At 31.8% G+C, this 13,958-nt stretch overlaps 2 protein-coding genes and 1 long non-coding RNA gene across 9 annotated transcripts in view; 1 reads left to right on the top strand and 2 right to left on the bottom strand.

Annotated features, from left to right (window-relative positions):
- The window catches only part of LOC109160991 (CDP-diacylglycerol--serine O-phosphatidyltransferase 1-like), a 32,992-nt gene that overhangs the window by 13,937 nt on the left and 5,097 nt on the right, over window positions 1-13,958 (bottom strand). For 5 of the 7 annotated variants that reach the window (XM_019309284.1, XM_019309287.1, XM_019309286.1 and 2 more), the window contains 3 exons: window positions 13,379-13,632; window positions 13,034-13,122; window positions 12,446-12,833 (listed from right to left, as the gene is read on the bottom strand). In XM_019309284.1, the coding sequence (XP_019164829.1) occupies window positions 12,715-12,833; window positions 13,034-13,122; window positions 13,379-13,632 (462 nt within the window). In that variant the 3' untranslated portion in view covers window positions 12,446-12,714. Of the gene's footprint in view, window positions 1-3,524; window positions 3,915-4,115; window positions 4,205-4,321; window positions 4,376-12,445; window positions 12,834-13,033; window positions 13,123-13,378; window positions 13,633-13,958 lie in introns of those variants that run through there. The other 2 variants (XM_019309288.1, XM_019309289.1) reach the window with 2 other exon arrangements.
- Window positions 1,773-2,352, top strand: LOC109160998. The gene is made up of 2 exons (XR_002050853.1): window positions 1,773-1,860; window positions 2,219-2,352. It is a non-coding gene; the product is annotated as an uncharacterized LOC109160998 (long non-coding RNA).
- LOC109160994 (pentatricopeptide repeat-containing protein At3g14580, mitochondrial-like) lies at window positions 4,539-6,536 on the bottom strand. Its single transcript, XM_019309292.1, has 2 exons — window positions 6,450-6,536; window positions 4,539-6,091 (listed from the first exon to the last, which is right to left on the bottom strand). The coding sequence occupies exon 2, from the start codon at window positions 5,756-5,758 to the stop codon at window positions 4,559-4,561; it is 1,200 nt and encodes a 399-aa protein (XP_019164837.1). The 5' UTR covers window positions 5,759-6,091; window positions 6,450-6,536; the 3' UTR covers window positions 4,539-4,558.

Below are 13,958 nucleotides of genomic sequence, written 5' to 3'. Positions count from 1 at the left end.
TGTGGATCGATTACTCGATACGTCGGGTATTATTTGTTTGCAAATATACTACGCACCAAGAACTAAACCAAATATGAGGAAACAAAAAGCAAATCAGAACCTAAAAAAAAAAAAAAAAAAAAAAAAAAAAAAAAAAAAAGCAGCAAGATCAAGATATTCCAGTCTGAGGGAATGGCTATCAACAATGTGATGATGATGCTCAATTTGAAGAAAGAAATCAACTTTACCAAAAGTGGCAGTACAAAAATTTAGTACGATTTGGAGAAAAGTAATAGCCCAGATCATGGTGATACTCGTATGGGTTCCTCATCATCCTTTTCATGGCTATGTTGTACACCTCCATTTTGCTCTAGCGTGATCAAAACCCCTTTCCTAACTTCACAATCAATCAATTTGGATGAAATCTTGTTTCATTTGGAGGACTGCCTCGCGACCCTAACAAGAATAAGCGCATAAATGGCATTGTTTGCGTGATATCCTTCTGCTTCTTCAGATCTGGAATCGTTATGTTATTCGGGAGACCACCTCCGGAAGGTATATCTAGGGGACTTCTCGGTGAACTTGTGCAGAATTGACACCGTTGACGCCACGACGGAGTTGGAGGTAGACGCAACGATGGTGGCGTTGAAGAAATTCTGACACGTGCTGTTGGTGACGCCGTCAGTTGTTGACGTAGGACGTTATGGTCTCAGGTACCACGCACCTTGAACTCCTTCTCTGTATTCTGTACCATTTTCACAACAACAAAAAATTTTCAAAAAAAAAAAAAAAACGATATATGTATGAACAATCATAGAGAGAAAGCTAAAAACAGAGACATAGATATGGGAAGCGAGTCAGATTTTTTTAACATAACAATCAAATACTCGTATGGGTTTGCCTGCAAAATGCAGCAGAACTCGAACTAATCAGTAGATAAAAGATTGAGATGTTGGACAATTAGTTGATGCTAATCCGAAAGCAAGTGAAAATATCCGGGCAAAACTTCAATTAACCAGATGATAGAAGGAGAGAGGCGACCTGCACGAGAAACATAATGAGGACCTGGTAGAATTGAAAAAGTCTAAAAAAAAAAGTCTCCCCAAGAATATATCCAAATAAAATAATGGCAAATTTGTAATTTCATTAAACATTGAGGACAATTGAAAACATAAATAAATTAAATGTTTGATGAAAAAATCTCAGGCGCTAGATTTGATATCTATGATTAACAAATGTGCTATTCTGAAGCGCAAATGGAAACTCACCAATATTAGTATAAGGAGATTTATATTTAATAGGGAAAATTGTAAAAAATGTTCCTCTATAATATGTCAATTATCAATGTTACCCATGAATTATGAGTGGCGTAAATGTTGCCTCATAATTATCAAAATAGTGCACATATAGCTCATCCCGTAACGGATCTGTGGTTCCCACCGTTGTCCATCGCTGGTACTTCGAATCGAGGGAGGAAAAAACAACTAAAATGCATATTTATTCCGACTTAACGGTGTCGTACACTAACATAGAATCACATGTCCGTTACGGGAAGGGCTATATGTGCACCGTTTTGATAATTGAGGGGCAACATTTACACCACTCATAATTCATGGATGACATTGATAATTGACATATTATAGAGGGGTATTTTTTACAATTTTCCTTATTTAATATTTGAGAGAAGATTTATATTTAATATTAAATTATTATATATTACAATTTATACCTAATATCTTTTTATATTTACAATATAACCCAAGTACATATATCAATCCCCAATTTGGCAACTCATTTATCTCTTATTCTCCTGCGGCTGGACTCTGGGATTTGCAACGAGCCGACGACTCCTTCGACACTTCGACCGACCGACAGTGATAGGTATGTCTTCCAGTCTAGCAGTGGTATAGTTACGCTTGTAGCAAGTTGCGAGCTGGAGGGCGGCTGCTGCTACGGGCTACGGCGGAGGCTGCTGCTGCTGATACGGGCTGCGGCCTGTAGCGGCGGCGGCTGCTGTTTCGGACTGCATTTTCTGCCATTCCCTCAACATGCATAAGTTGATTAATAGCTTTTTTCTCACAGATTCTGGCTTTATCTAACGCCACTATCGAGATTAGTTCCCGTCCTTGAATATATTGGGGCTGGGTGGTGCCCTCTGTTATATATTGATGTGGTTTCTTTTGTTTATTTTTTTTAATCTGTGTCAAATCGCTTATGAGATTTCTATTGTTAATGGCAGGGAACTAAAACTAATTTGAAAATTGTTTGGAGTATGAAAGAAGAGACTATCTTAATATGTTGCTCTATTGTTGTTGAATGACGAGTGTTCAATTCACTCTGTGCACAGCCATATCAATCTCTGCTAATCCGTTCGTCTAATGAGAGTGCAATGATTAAAATGGTCTAATTGTTCTAGGAGTAATACCATTTCTACTCCTTTTTTCTTTTTTTCAACTTAGCATTCCCTAATTAACTCACCAATAACATTTTATTCAAGTAATATTGTATTTTTCCATCTCACTATCATTAAAAGTGAATTTTACCCTTTCATCATTTATAATTTTATATATATATAAAAAAATTCTTCTTCTATTGACCAATATTACAAAACTAAATACTTAAAATGCATTTGGCGATTTATTTATTTTTTGTAGCAGTCATAATTAGAATAAACAACGTGCAATGTTCACTTTCGCATCTCTATCGCCCAAGAGAAATAATTAATACCAAAACAAACGCATTCCTCAACGTCCAAATGATATGGTTCTAACCCAACATTCACTTGAAATAATCATCAATGTGAAAGCCTTTTTTTTTTTTTTTACTTGGAAATTTTTTACAAAATAACCAATTTGTCCTCTAATAATTTGACAAATTAAAATAAAATTTTAATGTTAACAAAATTATTAAATAATGAATTGAAACAACCATTTTCAACATAATTAAATGGAAAAAGTTGTATAGAGTAATAATTTATGAATAGAGTTTACAATTTAGGGATAACTAATGGATTATAACAACCATATTTCCATTTTATTATATATATATATATATATATATATATATATATATATATAGAGAGAGAGAGAGAGAGAGAGAGAGAGAGAGAGAGAGAGAGTCGCGCTCGGGTGCACTTGTAAGTGAAAGTAGGGGCACCCAATCAATGAATGTTAACAAGGCAACATTACATTGTAACATAATCAGTACTACTCAAAAAAAAAAAAAAAAATTCAGATATTTACTAACAAATTAATGCATATTTTTTTCAAATTAAATGCTACTAAATAACTTTTTAATTTTCAACTTACACTTTGGTATTACTATATTGAGCATTTAATTACTACTTGATGTCGGGATGCAACTATTTTGTGTATTGATAAATAATACTCTAATAAGCCATTTAATAAAAATATAGGATTTGATTAAACTTGGTGCAACAACAATCGTAGTACCTGGCATAATCTGTGAGGATGACGGGAAGACAACCATCTGGAGCTATTCCTAATTTATCTCGAATGTTGTTAGTGAATAAGAGAAATTAGATATTGAAAACAAGAACCAAATAGAACTCATATTGAAGAAATTAGAGTGCTAACAATATGATATTCCCAACAACAAAGATTATGCCTTTGATAGCCAACAAAATTGCATCTCAGAAGGCACCTACAAATAAAGAATAGACTTCTCTCTACATCCTCATATCTAACCACACAACACAACATATACAGCAAACGATGTAACATTTACAACACAGAGTTAATCCGAAGCACCAGAAATAAATCAAAGAATTTGGGACGGACCGACGTACAAAAACCCTCATTGCCGCTTTCTCTTCATCAATTGCCATGACCATGCTGACAAGAATACGATAAAGCCAACCCCCGCGGATGTCCAGAATATAACTAACCATTTGGGCATCGGCTCATGTAACAATCCTGAAACGTGGAGCAGGAAAATGAAACGGTTTTCACTTGTATTAAGCGAAAATGGACATATTTGATTGGATACAGCTTAGCAAAAGAGATGATGCAGATTGGTATTCACTTGTATTAGCTGCAGATTATTAAGCAAAAATGGATATATATTTGAATTGATTGGATACATCTTAGAAAAAAAGCTTATGCAAGAGAGTATACCATGCCCAAACATTATGCAGATCAGGAGTTCAACGATGCAGATAGCAAGGGAAAGCCAACAACACGATCCCACCTTTTTTACTGGCTTTCTGAGCGTGTATGCCATGGCAAAAAGCAAAATAGTAAGGAAATGAGAATCCAAATATCTAAGTTTCGTCTTTTTTAGCAAGTCTAAGTCCGTGTGGGAGTAGAGGGAAAAGAAATACCTGTCCTGCAAGTAAGTATTGTACTCGCGAATGGTTGGTATTGCAATTAGCCACCATAAAATTAATCTGTATATTATCGCATGAGAAGCATTCACCCGCACTAAAACTTAAACATATATATATATATATATATATATATATATATATATATATATATATATATATATATATATATATATATATATATATATATATATAAATTAAAAAGAACAAAGAGTTTGCAAAGTGATTGCATTTCTATGGAGATTGGTCTGCAATAATGCCTTCAAAGGAAATTATAACATAATTACAACAATCTTTGGAATGTAAGAAGCATTCAACCATCTTTTTCCACATTCCCATTCTTGGTACAAACCCATGCCTCACCATCTGCTTAAGTACCCAATCCAAATGAACACTTAGATTCTGATCACACAAGCCATGGACCATCAATTTATACGACTCGAAGCTCGGGTTTACTCTCTTGTCAATCATCACACCCATGAAATCTTTGGCATCAATAAACCTCTTGGCATCAATTAGCCCATACAGAACTTCCTGATAAGTTCCATCATTTGGGTCACAACCTTTATGCATCAACTTGTTGAAAACCTCAATCCCCTCTTCAACTCTTCCTTGCTTCCTTAGTCCAGAAATCAGTATATTATACATGATTGTATCTGGTTCCACTCGCTCCCTTTCCATCATCTCCAACAACCCGAATGCCTCATTGACTCGGCCGCAGTCGCACAGTGCGCGCATAATGGTTGAAAAAGTCCGCACATTGGGCGCGCAATTCTGCTTGGGAAATTCGTCGAGCACCTGGAGTGCACCCTCGATTTTTCCGCAGTTGCACAGCCCTTTGACGATGATATTCAAGCAACAAGCATCGATCTCCACTCCCAGCTTCGCGGCACCCGTGTACACTTGATGGACAACTTCAAACTGCTTCGTGTTCACGAGCAAATTGAGCACGAAGTTGAAGGTTTTCACGCTCGGCCAGCACTTGTAATTCGGCATGTCAAAGAGGGTCTCTATGGCTTTGTTTATTCTCCCGCCTACATTCCCATAAATCCTAATCACATTGTAGAAAAACGCATCAGAGAGCCTGCATTTTCTCTCAAGTTTGATTCTTTCCATAAGCGTCTCAATTGCATCAATGTTCTTGGCTTCTGCTAACTTGTTGATGACTGCGGAGTAGAGAGCTTCGTTGGGGGTATAGTCCTTGCGTTTTGACATTTGGGTCCATAGATTCAGAGCTGAATTTGGGTCTTTCAGATTTTGAAAAATCTTGACCACTTGTGTTGGGCTGAGCCAATCTTTGTGGTTGATGGGATTAAAGTTGTCATAATGTTGGATTTCAGATGACGAAAGATTTGATCTTTGAACAAAAGTTGAGGAAAACAGCAGAGATTGGTGGATTCTGGGTCTGTAAACCTTTAAGGAAGACAGAATCATTCTTCAGATCAGTCTTTTGGTGCAAAGAGAGATGTTGCAAACGCCGGAATTTAGAAGAAGTTACAAAACAACCTAAATGGTTGTAAGCAAGCCGGTATTTGGAATGAGTGTATGAGCAGGTGATATGACAGGATGGAAAGACGAGGAAAAGAATATTGAATTCATGTGATAAACTTCTGCTTCTTTTAGATATATTTTGGAACGGATTAGCAGAGATTGATATGGCTGTTCACAGAGTGAATTGAACACTCGTCATTCAACAACAATAGAGCAACATATTAAGATAGTCTCTTCTTTCATACTCCAAACAATTTTCAAATTAGTTTTAGTTCCCTGCCATTAACAATAGAAATCTCATAAGCGATTTGACACAGATTAAAAAAAATAAACAAAAGAAACCACATCAATATATAACAGAGGGCACCACCCAGCCCCAATATATTCAAGGACGGGAACTAATCTCGATAGTGGCGTTAGATAAAGCCAGAATCTGTGAGAAAAAAGCTATTAATCAACTTATGCATGTTGAGGGAATGGCAGAAAATGCAGTCCGAAACAGCAGCCGCCGCCGCTACAGGCCGCAGCCCGTATCAGCAGCAGCAGCCTCCGCCGTAGCCCGTAGCAGCAGCCGCCCTCCAGCTCGCAACTTGCTACAAGCGTAACTATACCACTGCTAGACTGGAAGACATACCTATCACTGTCGGTCGGTCGAAGTGTCGAAGGAGTCGTCGGCTCGTTGCAAATCCCAGAGTCCAGCCGCGGGAGAATAAGAGATAAATGAGTTGCCAAATTGGGGATTTTGGGAATTGATATATATATACTTGGTTATATTGTAAATATAAAAGGATATTAGGTATAAATTGTAATATATAATAATTTAATATTATATAGGCACAAGTGTCAAATAGGTCCATCTACTAGTCTGAAGTGCTCAATTCCCCCATCTACTAAAATATAATCTAATTAGACACACTAACCTCTAAAAATTGCGGATTAGCTTTTTTTGCAGGTTACTTCCGTTGGAGTCTGACTTGGCCCGGTCATTGATTATGTGGCAATGATGACATGGCAATTAAATAAAAAAATTTGATGACATGTCAATTAAATAACAAAATTAAATCATCCTAAAAAAGAATTTTGAAACCCTAAATTGTTTAATTCCTAACCTGTGTTAAATTACTATTCCTAATTCATAATTAATTAATAATAATAAAAAAAGACTATTCCTAATCAAGTAATCAGCCAGACGTGCCCTTCAACAACACATGAGAAATCACAATTCCTAATCTTCAATAACGATTATTCCTAATCGTTTATGCGAAATCGTTTATGCGAAATGGATAATGAGAGCCAACAGCGAGATTGAGAGCCGACAGCGATATGAAGAATGAACGGAGAATGAACAGAGATTATGCGCCAACTGGAGATGTGCGAACAGAGATTGTGTTCACTCATGGATCCAAGTTGACTATGGTGGAATTTTGATTTTCTTTTTTCCCTGGGTTTGTACTCTTCAAAAAATTGGAGAAGAATGAAGATGCGTTCAAATGGAACAAATTAATAATATTTAATTACACTTGACTACAATTAATTAAAATAATAAATAGAAGGAAAAGAGAAAGAGCAGATGATCATCACTTTCCCTTCAGCTTCTCCACAATTTCTGGGAAATTAAACCCAAAATGAAGATGTGGATATGAAGAATGAACAGAGATTATGCGCCAACTGGAGATGTGCGAACGGGAGAGATGTGCGTTTGAAATCAAACTGCAGATGTGCAGATGTGCGAACTGGAGATTATGATGGACTAGGATTCTAAAGATTAGGAAGTAATTAAATTCCACATCATCACCCATTTTTATTTAAATAAAATTACATGTCAGCAGTATGGATGGATGGGCAACCTAGAGGTAACCTGCAAAAAAAGTTAATCGACAAATTTTTAGAGGTAAGTGTATCTAATTAGATTATATTTTGATAGATGGGGGGAATTGAACACTTCATACTAGTAGATGTGCCTATTTGACACTTGTGCCTATTATATATAAATCTCCTTATATTAATATTGGTGAGTTTCCATTTGTCCTTCAAAAATTGCACCTTTGTTAACTGTAGATTTCAAATCTTCTGAGATTTTTCCATCTAACATTTAGATTTATTTTTGTTTTCAATTGTCCTCAATGTCTAATAAAATTACAAATTTACTATTATTTTATTTGAATATATTCTTGTGGAGATTATCTTTTTTTCGAGACTTCTTCGATTTTACCAGGTCCTCATTATGTTTCTCGTGCAGGTCGCCTCTCTCCTTCCATCTATTATTATTATTATTATTATTATTATTATTATTATTATTATTATTATTATTATTTAATACATTTATACATATTTATATCTATACTATATATAAAAATAAAATCCTGAATTTTAACTCCTCGCTCAATTTCTAAAAAATCTCACTTTCTGATAAAAATATATTGTTTTTTACTTTCCTATTCGTACTATAATTCTCGGTTAAAATTTATATTCTAATATTATAAAATAGTTTAATACAATTCCTATTCATATCTATACTTCTATACTATATATAAAAACAAAATCATGAACTTTAACTTCCCGCTCAATTCCTTAAAAATATCTCTTTCTAATAAAATATATTATTTTCTGCTTTTCTATTCGTAGTATAATTCTAGGTTAAAATTCGTATTCTAATATTAATTATAAAATAGTGTAATATAATTCATATTATAATCTATATATATATATATATATATATATATATATATATATATATATATATATATATATATATATATATATAAAATCCTGAACTTTAACTTCCCACCCAATTTCTAAAAAATCTCTTGATAAAAACATATTGTTTTCTACTTTCCTATTCGTAGTATAATTCTAGGTTAAAATTCATATTATAATCTACACTATATATAAAAACAAAATCCTGAACTTTAACTCCCCGCCAATTTCCTAAAAAATCTATCTTTCGGATAAAAACACTAAAAAAAACTCTGATAAAAACATATTGTTTTCTACTTTCATATTCGTAGTATAATTCTAGGTTAAAATTCATATTATAATCTGTACTATATATAAAAATAAAATCCTGAACTTTAACTTCCCGCTAATTTCCTAAAAAATCTATCTTTCGGATAAAAACATATTGTTTTCTACTTTCCTATTCATACTATAATTCTTGGTTAAAATTCATATTCTAATATTATAAAATAGTTTAATACAATTCATATTCTAATCTATACTATATATAAAAATAAAATCCTGAACTTTAACTTCCCGCCCAATTCCTTAAAAATATCTCTTTCTAATAAAATATATTGTTTTCTACTTTCTTATTCGTAGTATAATTCTAGGTTAAAATTCATATTCTAATATTATAAAATAGTGTAATATAAATATATAATTCATATTCTAATCTATACTATATATAAAAACAAAATCCTAAACTTTAACTTTCCGCCCAATTCGTGAAAAATATCTCTTTCTTATAAAATATATTGTTTTCTTCTTTCTTATTCGTAGTATAATTCTAGGTTAAATTCATATTATAATCTACACTCTATATAAAAACAAAATCCTGAACTTTAACTTCCCGCCCATCTCCTAAAAAATCTATCTTTCGAATAAAAACATATTGTTTTATACTTTCTATTCGTACTATAATTCTTTGTTAAAATTCCTATTCTAATTTTATAAAATAGTGTAATACAATTATATTATAATCTATATATAAATATATATATATATATATATATATATATATATATATATATATATATATATATATATATATATATATATAAACAAAATCCTAAACTTTTAACTTTCCGCCCAATTCCTAAAAAATATATATTTCTAATAAAATATATTGTTTTCTGTTTCCTATTCGTAGTATAATTCTAGGTTAAAATTCATATTCTAATATTATAAAATAGTGTAATATAATTCATATTATAATCTATACTATATAAAAAAAAAATCCTGAACTTTAACTTTTTGCCAAATTCCTAAAAAGATATCTCTTTCTAATAAAATATATTGTTTTTTGTTTCCTATTCGTAGTATAATTCTATGTTAAAATTCATATTCTAATATTATAAAATAGTGTAATATAATTCATATTCTAATCTATACTATATATAAATACAAAATCCTGAACTTTAACTTTCCGCCAAATTCCTAAAAAAATGTCTTTTTCTAATAAAATATATTGTTTTCTGCTTTCCTATTCGTAGTATAATTCTAGGTTAAAATTCATATTATAATATTATAAAATAGTGTAATATAATTCATATTCTAATCTATACTATATATAAAAACAAAATCCTAAACTTTAACTTTTCGCCCAATTCCTAAAAAATATCTCTTTCTAGGGTTTGGGTTAAAAACTTTTGCGAATGCATAACTTTTGATTCGATTGTCCATTTTGGACAATTTTTTTTTTTCAAATCGCGTATTTTTTTCGAAATCTACCCACAGCAAACAGCCAAAGCCGGTTTGCGTTTGCCCCACCAATTTCTCAAAAATGCTTCTTTTGCTCTTAATTTTAGTTTTTTATGTATTTAGATGGTTTCAACAATATTTTAAACAATTTTATAGCCACTTAAATAAATAATTTGTAAGAAAAAAGATGAGAACCGTTATTAGTGAATTTTGATAATTTTTAATTTTTAAATTTTTTTACATTTAAAAAAAATAAAAAAATCAGCGCCTTATGCGCTAGGCTCCCCCTCGACGCCTGGGGAGCGCCTAACTTGTTTTGCAACCTTGATATATATATATATATATATATATATATATATATATATATATATATATATATATATATATATTTTGGTCAAGTATAATAAAAACCATATGTAATAATAATAATAATAATAATAATAATAATAATAATAATAATAATAATAATAATAATAATAATAATAATCCAAACAACACTTTTTTTTGAAAGTAAACTACTGCATATATTAATTGATCAAAGCCAAAAGAAAGGTAGGGGGATCATCCTCCCACACCATAGAGTTCGCCTGTAAATCCAAACAACACTTCATACAAAATAAAATTTTTTTTTTTAAAAAAAAGGAAGACAAATGACTCCTCTTTGTAAATGATTTGGGATAATTTTGATCCCACATCGACAATGTTAGGAAAGAGGAGCTCTTGAGGTACTATATATAAGATGAGCAATGTTCATCTTACAAACATAATTGCTTGTCCATCAATGTGGGCAAGTATTAAGACGCCAAAAAACTCTTATTTACGAAGTCTTAGCTTAATGACTTTTTTATTTTAGTTTTTTTTTTTAAATGTTATTTATTATTAGGTGGTTTGAAAAAGATTAACCCAAAATGTATATCTGTTGTTTTTGTTTTTAGCAGTTTGGAGTAAAATTGTTGAGTTATTAAATATTATTTTTGGTGTTTTAATTAAAGACAAAATGTTTAAATGACGAATTTGTTAAAATTTTGATGAATTTGTTAATAATCAAACAAGGCCATTATCTAATAATTATTATGCAATTTAACAAATCAATTGTATAGAGATAAAAATTCATTATTTTCATAAAACATTTTTCCCGCATAGCAGAAAATTGTCTAAAAGAAAATTTATATTATTATTGTTATTATTATGTAATAATGTAATAATAAAATAAAATTACAATAATAATAATATAATAATAATCAAAACAAAACTATATACAAAATAAAATTTAAATTAAAAAAAAAAACAAAAACAAAAACAAAAAAAAACACACAAAGCGGAACCACGAGCTCCCCATTGTTAATGATGTGAAATTATTTTGATCCCACATAAAAAATGTTTGGAAAGAGGGGCTCTGAGCAATGCTCATCTCCCAAACATAATTGCTTGTCTATCAACGTGGGCAAGTATTGAGAAGCCAAAAGGCTCTTATTTGAGAAGTCTTAGCTTAATGGCTTATTATTTTAATTTTTCTTTTAAGAAAATATTTTACAAACAATGATAAATAAAATGTTCAAAATTATAGCACAACATGTGTACATCTAGACATTAGCTATTAATTTGAACAATTTTATTTGCACAAAAGCAATGATAACATCAAAATGCATAAACGATCCAAATCATATATTTAATTGCACTATATAATATTTGATATTCTAATTTAAATAATTATATATCTATTTAAATATTCTTAATATATTACAACAAATCTATTCCGTGCATCGCATGGGTGAAAGTACTAGTTAATATATAACAAAAATATGTAATAATAAATTAGGCATTACACCAAGACTATGTGGTCTAATGGTATCCAGGTTAGACTTCCATTTGGAATATTGTGAGTTTGAGCCTCAGTGGAGACATTATTGGTTCTTTGTGTTACAATAGGTTGAGAAAGTATATGAACAGATACTACATAGTAATAGAGCCAGTAGCATTCAAAAAAAAATAAAAAATTAGACCTTACAAAGTATTAGCTATTCATGAAAACTTTAAAAATAGTCTAAGATCTTATCTCATAGTACACATAAATAACTTATTCGCGAGAATATTATTTTTAAGAATAAAATGACTTATTAAATAATAGAATAAGTCTATTTCACGTAATGCTATTTTATTCTAATTTATCCCAAACCAAACATATTGTTAGTGAATAAGATAAATTAGATATTGAAAAGAAGAAGCAAATAGAACTGATATTGAAGAAATTAGAGTGCTAACAATATGATATTCCCAACAACAAAGAGTATGCCTGTGAGAGCCAACAAAATTGCATCTCAGAAGGCACCTACAAATAAAGAATAGACTTCTCTCTACATCCTCATATCTAACCACACAACACAACACAATACATATACAGCAAACAACATTTACAACACAGAGTTAATCCGAAGCACCAGAAATAAATCAAAGAATTTGGGACCGACGTGCCAAAACCCTCATTGCCGCTTTCTCTTCATCAATTGCCATGACCATGCTGACAAGAATATGATAAAGCCAACCCCCGCGGATGTCCAGAATATAACTAACAATTTGGGCATCGGCTCGTGAAACAATCCTGAAACGTGGAGCAGGAGGAAAATGAAAAACGGTTTCACTTGTATTAAGCGAAAATGGACATATTTGATTGGATACAGCTTAGCAAAAGAGATGATGCAGATTGGTATTCACTTGTATTAGCTGCAGATTATTAAGCGAAAATGGATATATATTTGATTGGATACATCTTAGAGAAAAAGCTTATGCAAGAGAGTATACCATGCCCAAACTTTATGCAGATCAGGAGTTCAACGATGCAGATAGCAAGGGAAAGCCAACAAAACGATCCCACCTTTTTTACTGGCTTTCTGAGCGTGTATGCCATGGCAAAAAGCAAAATAGTAAGTGTTAAGAGTCCCACATTGATAAAATAAGAGAGAAAATATGGGTTTATAAGGCTGTGGGTTAGACTAGCTAATTGGTTGGATTCAATCTTTTAATGTGGTTTGACACATGTGCATTATAGCCCATAGTTTTTAACAAGGAAATGAGAATCCAAATATCTAAGTTTTGTCTTTTTTAAGCAAGTCTAAGTCCGTATGGGAGTAGAGGGAAAAGAAATACCTGTCCTGCAAGTAAGTATTGTACTCGCGAATGGTTGGTATTGCAATTAGCCACCATAAAATTAATCTGTATATTATCAGAGGGTTTCTCGGAGGTACCCAAAGACAAAACTTAAGGAAGAATGTGTTTAGTTCTACAGTCAAGAACACAACACAAAGACTAAGAACTTGAAGAAATCGCCAAGGACCAAGAAGTGGATGCCATTCATCTTTATCCCAATATGCCGGAGTAAATTGACCAAGTGTTCGTTTGACCTAAAATATTCATTAACAAAAGAATAGTTTCCAATCACAAGATGAACATTGTAGAGTTTTTTAAGCAGTAATAATATGTTCATTGAGAATCTACGAAACAAAAGAACGGTTGAAGCAGATAAAGTAGATGCAGTGATTCTACCAAGCCATAAGACATTTATAGACAATGAAACCGTAATAGACTCTTGACTGGTTAGCTCTTTGTACTACAGAAATAATATAGATGCCAACAGCATTGTTACGACTCAATGGCAAAAGAAAAAGCTCATTATGATACAGTATGCAATCCCACAACTTTCAACCCAGAAAATTCTCAGTGTACATAA

The sequence above is a fragment of the Ipomoea nil genome, unplaced genomic scaffold, assembly GCF_001879475.1.
Source record: "Ipomoea nil cultivar Tokyo-kokei standard unplaced genomic scaffold, Asagao_1.1 scaffold2921, whole genome shotgun sequence".
Taxonomy (NCBI): Eukaryota; Viridiplantae; Streptophyta; class Magnoliopsida; order Solanales; family Convolvulaceae; genus Ipomoea; species Ipomoea nil.
This window is presented reverse-complemented; position numbering and strand designations above follow the sequence as displayed.

What these genes read in the sequence shown, in the direction of transcription:
- LOC109160994 (XM_019309292.1), bottom strand. Translation starts at nt 5,758, where the DNA reads ATGATTCTGTCTTCCTTAAAGGTTTACAGACCCAGAATCCACCAATCT.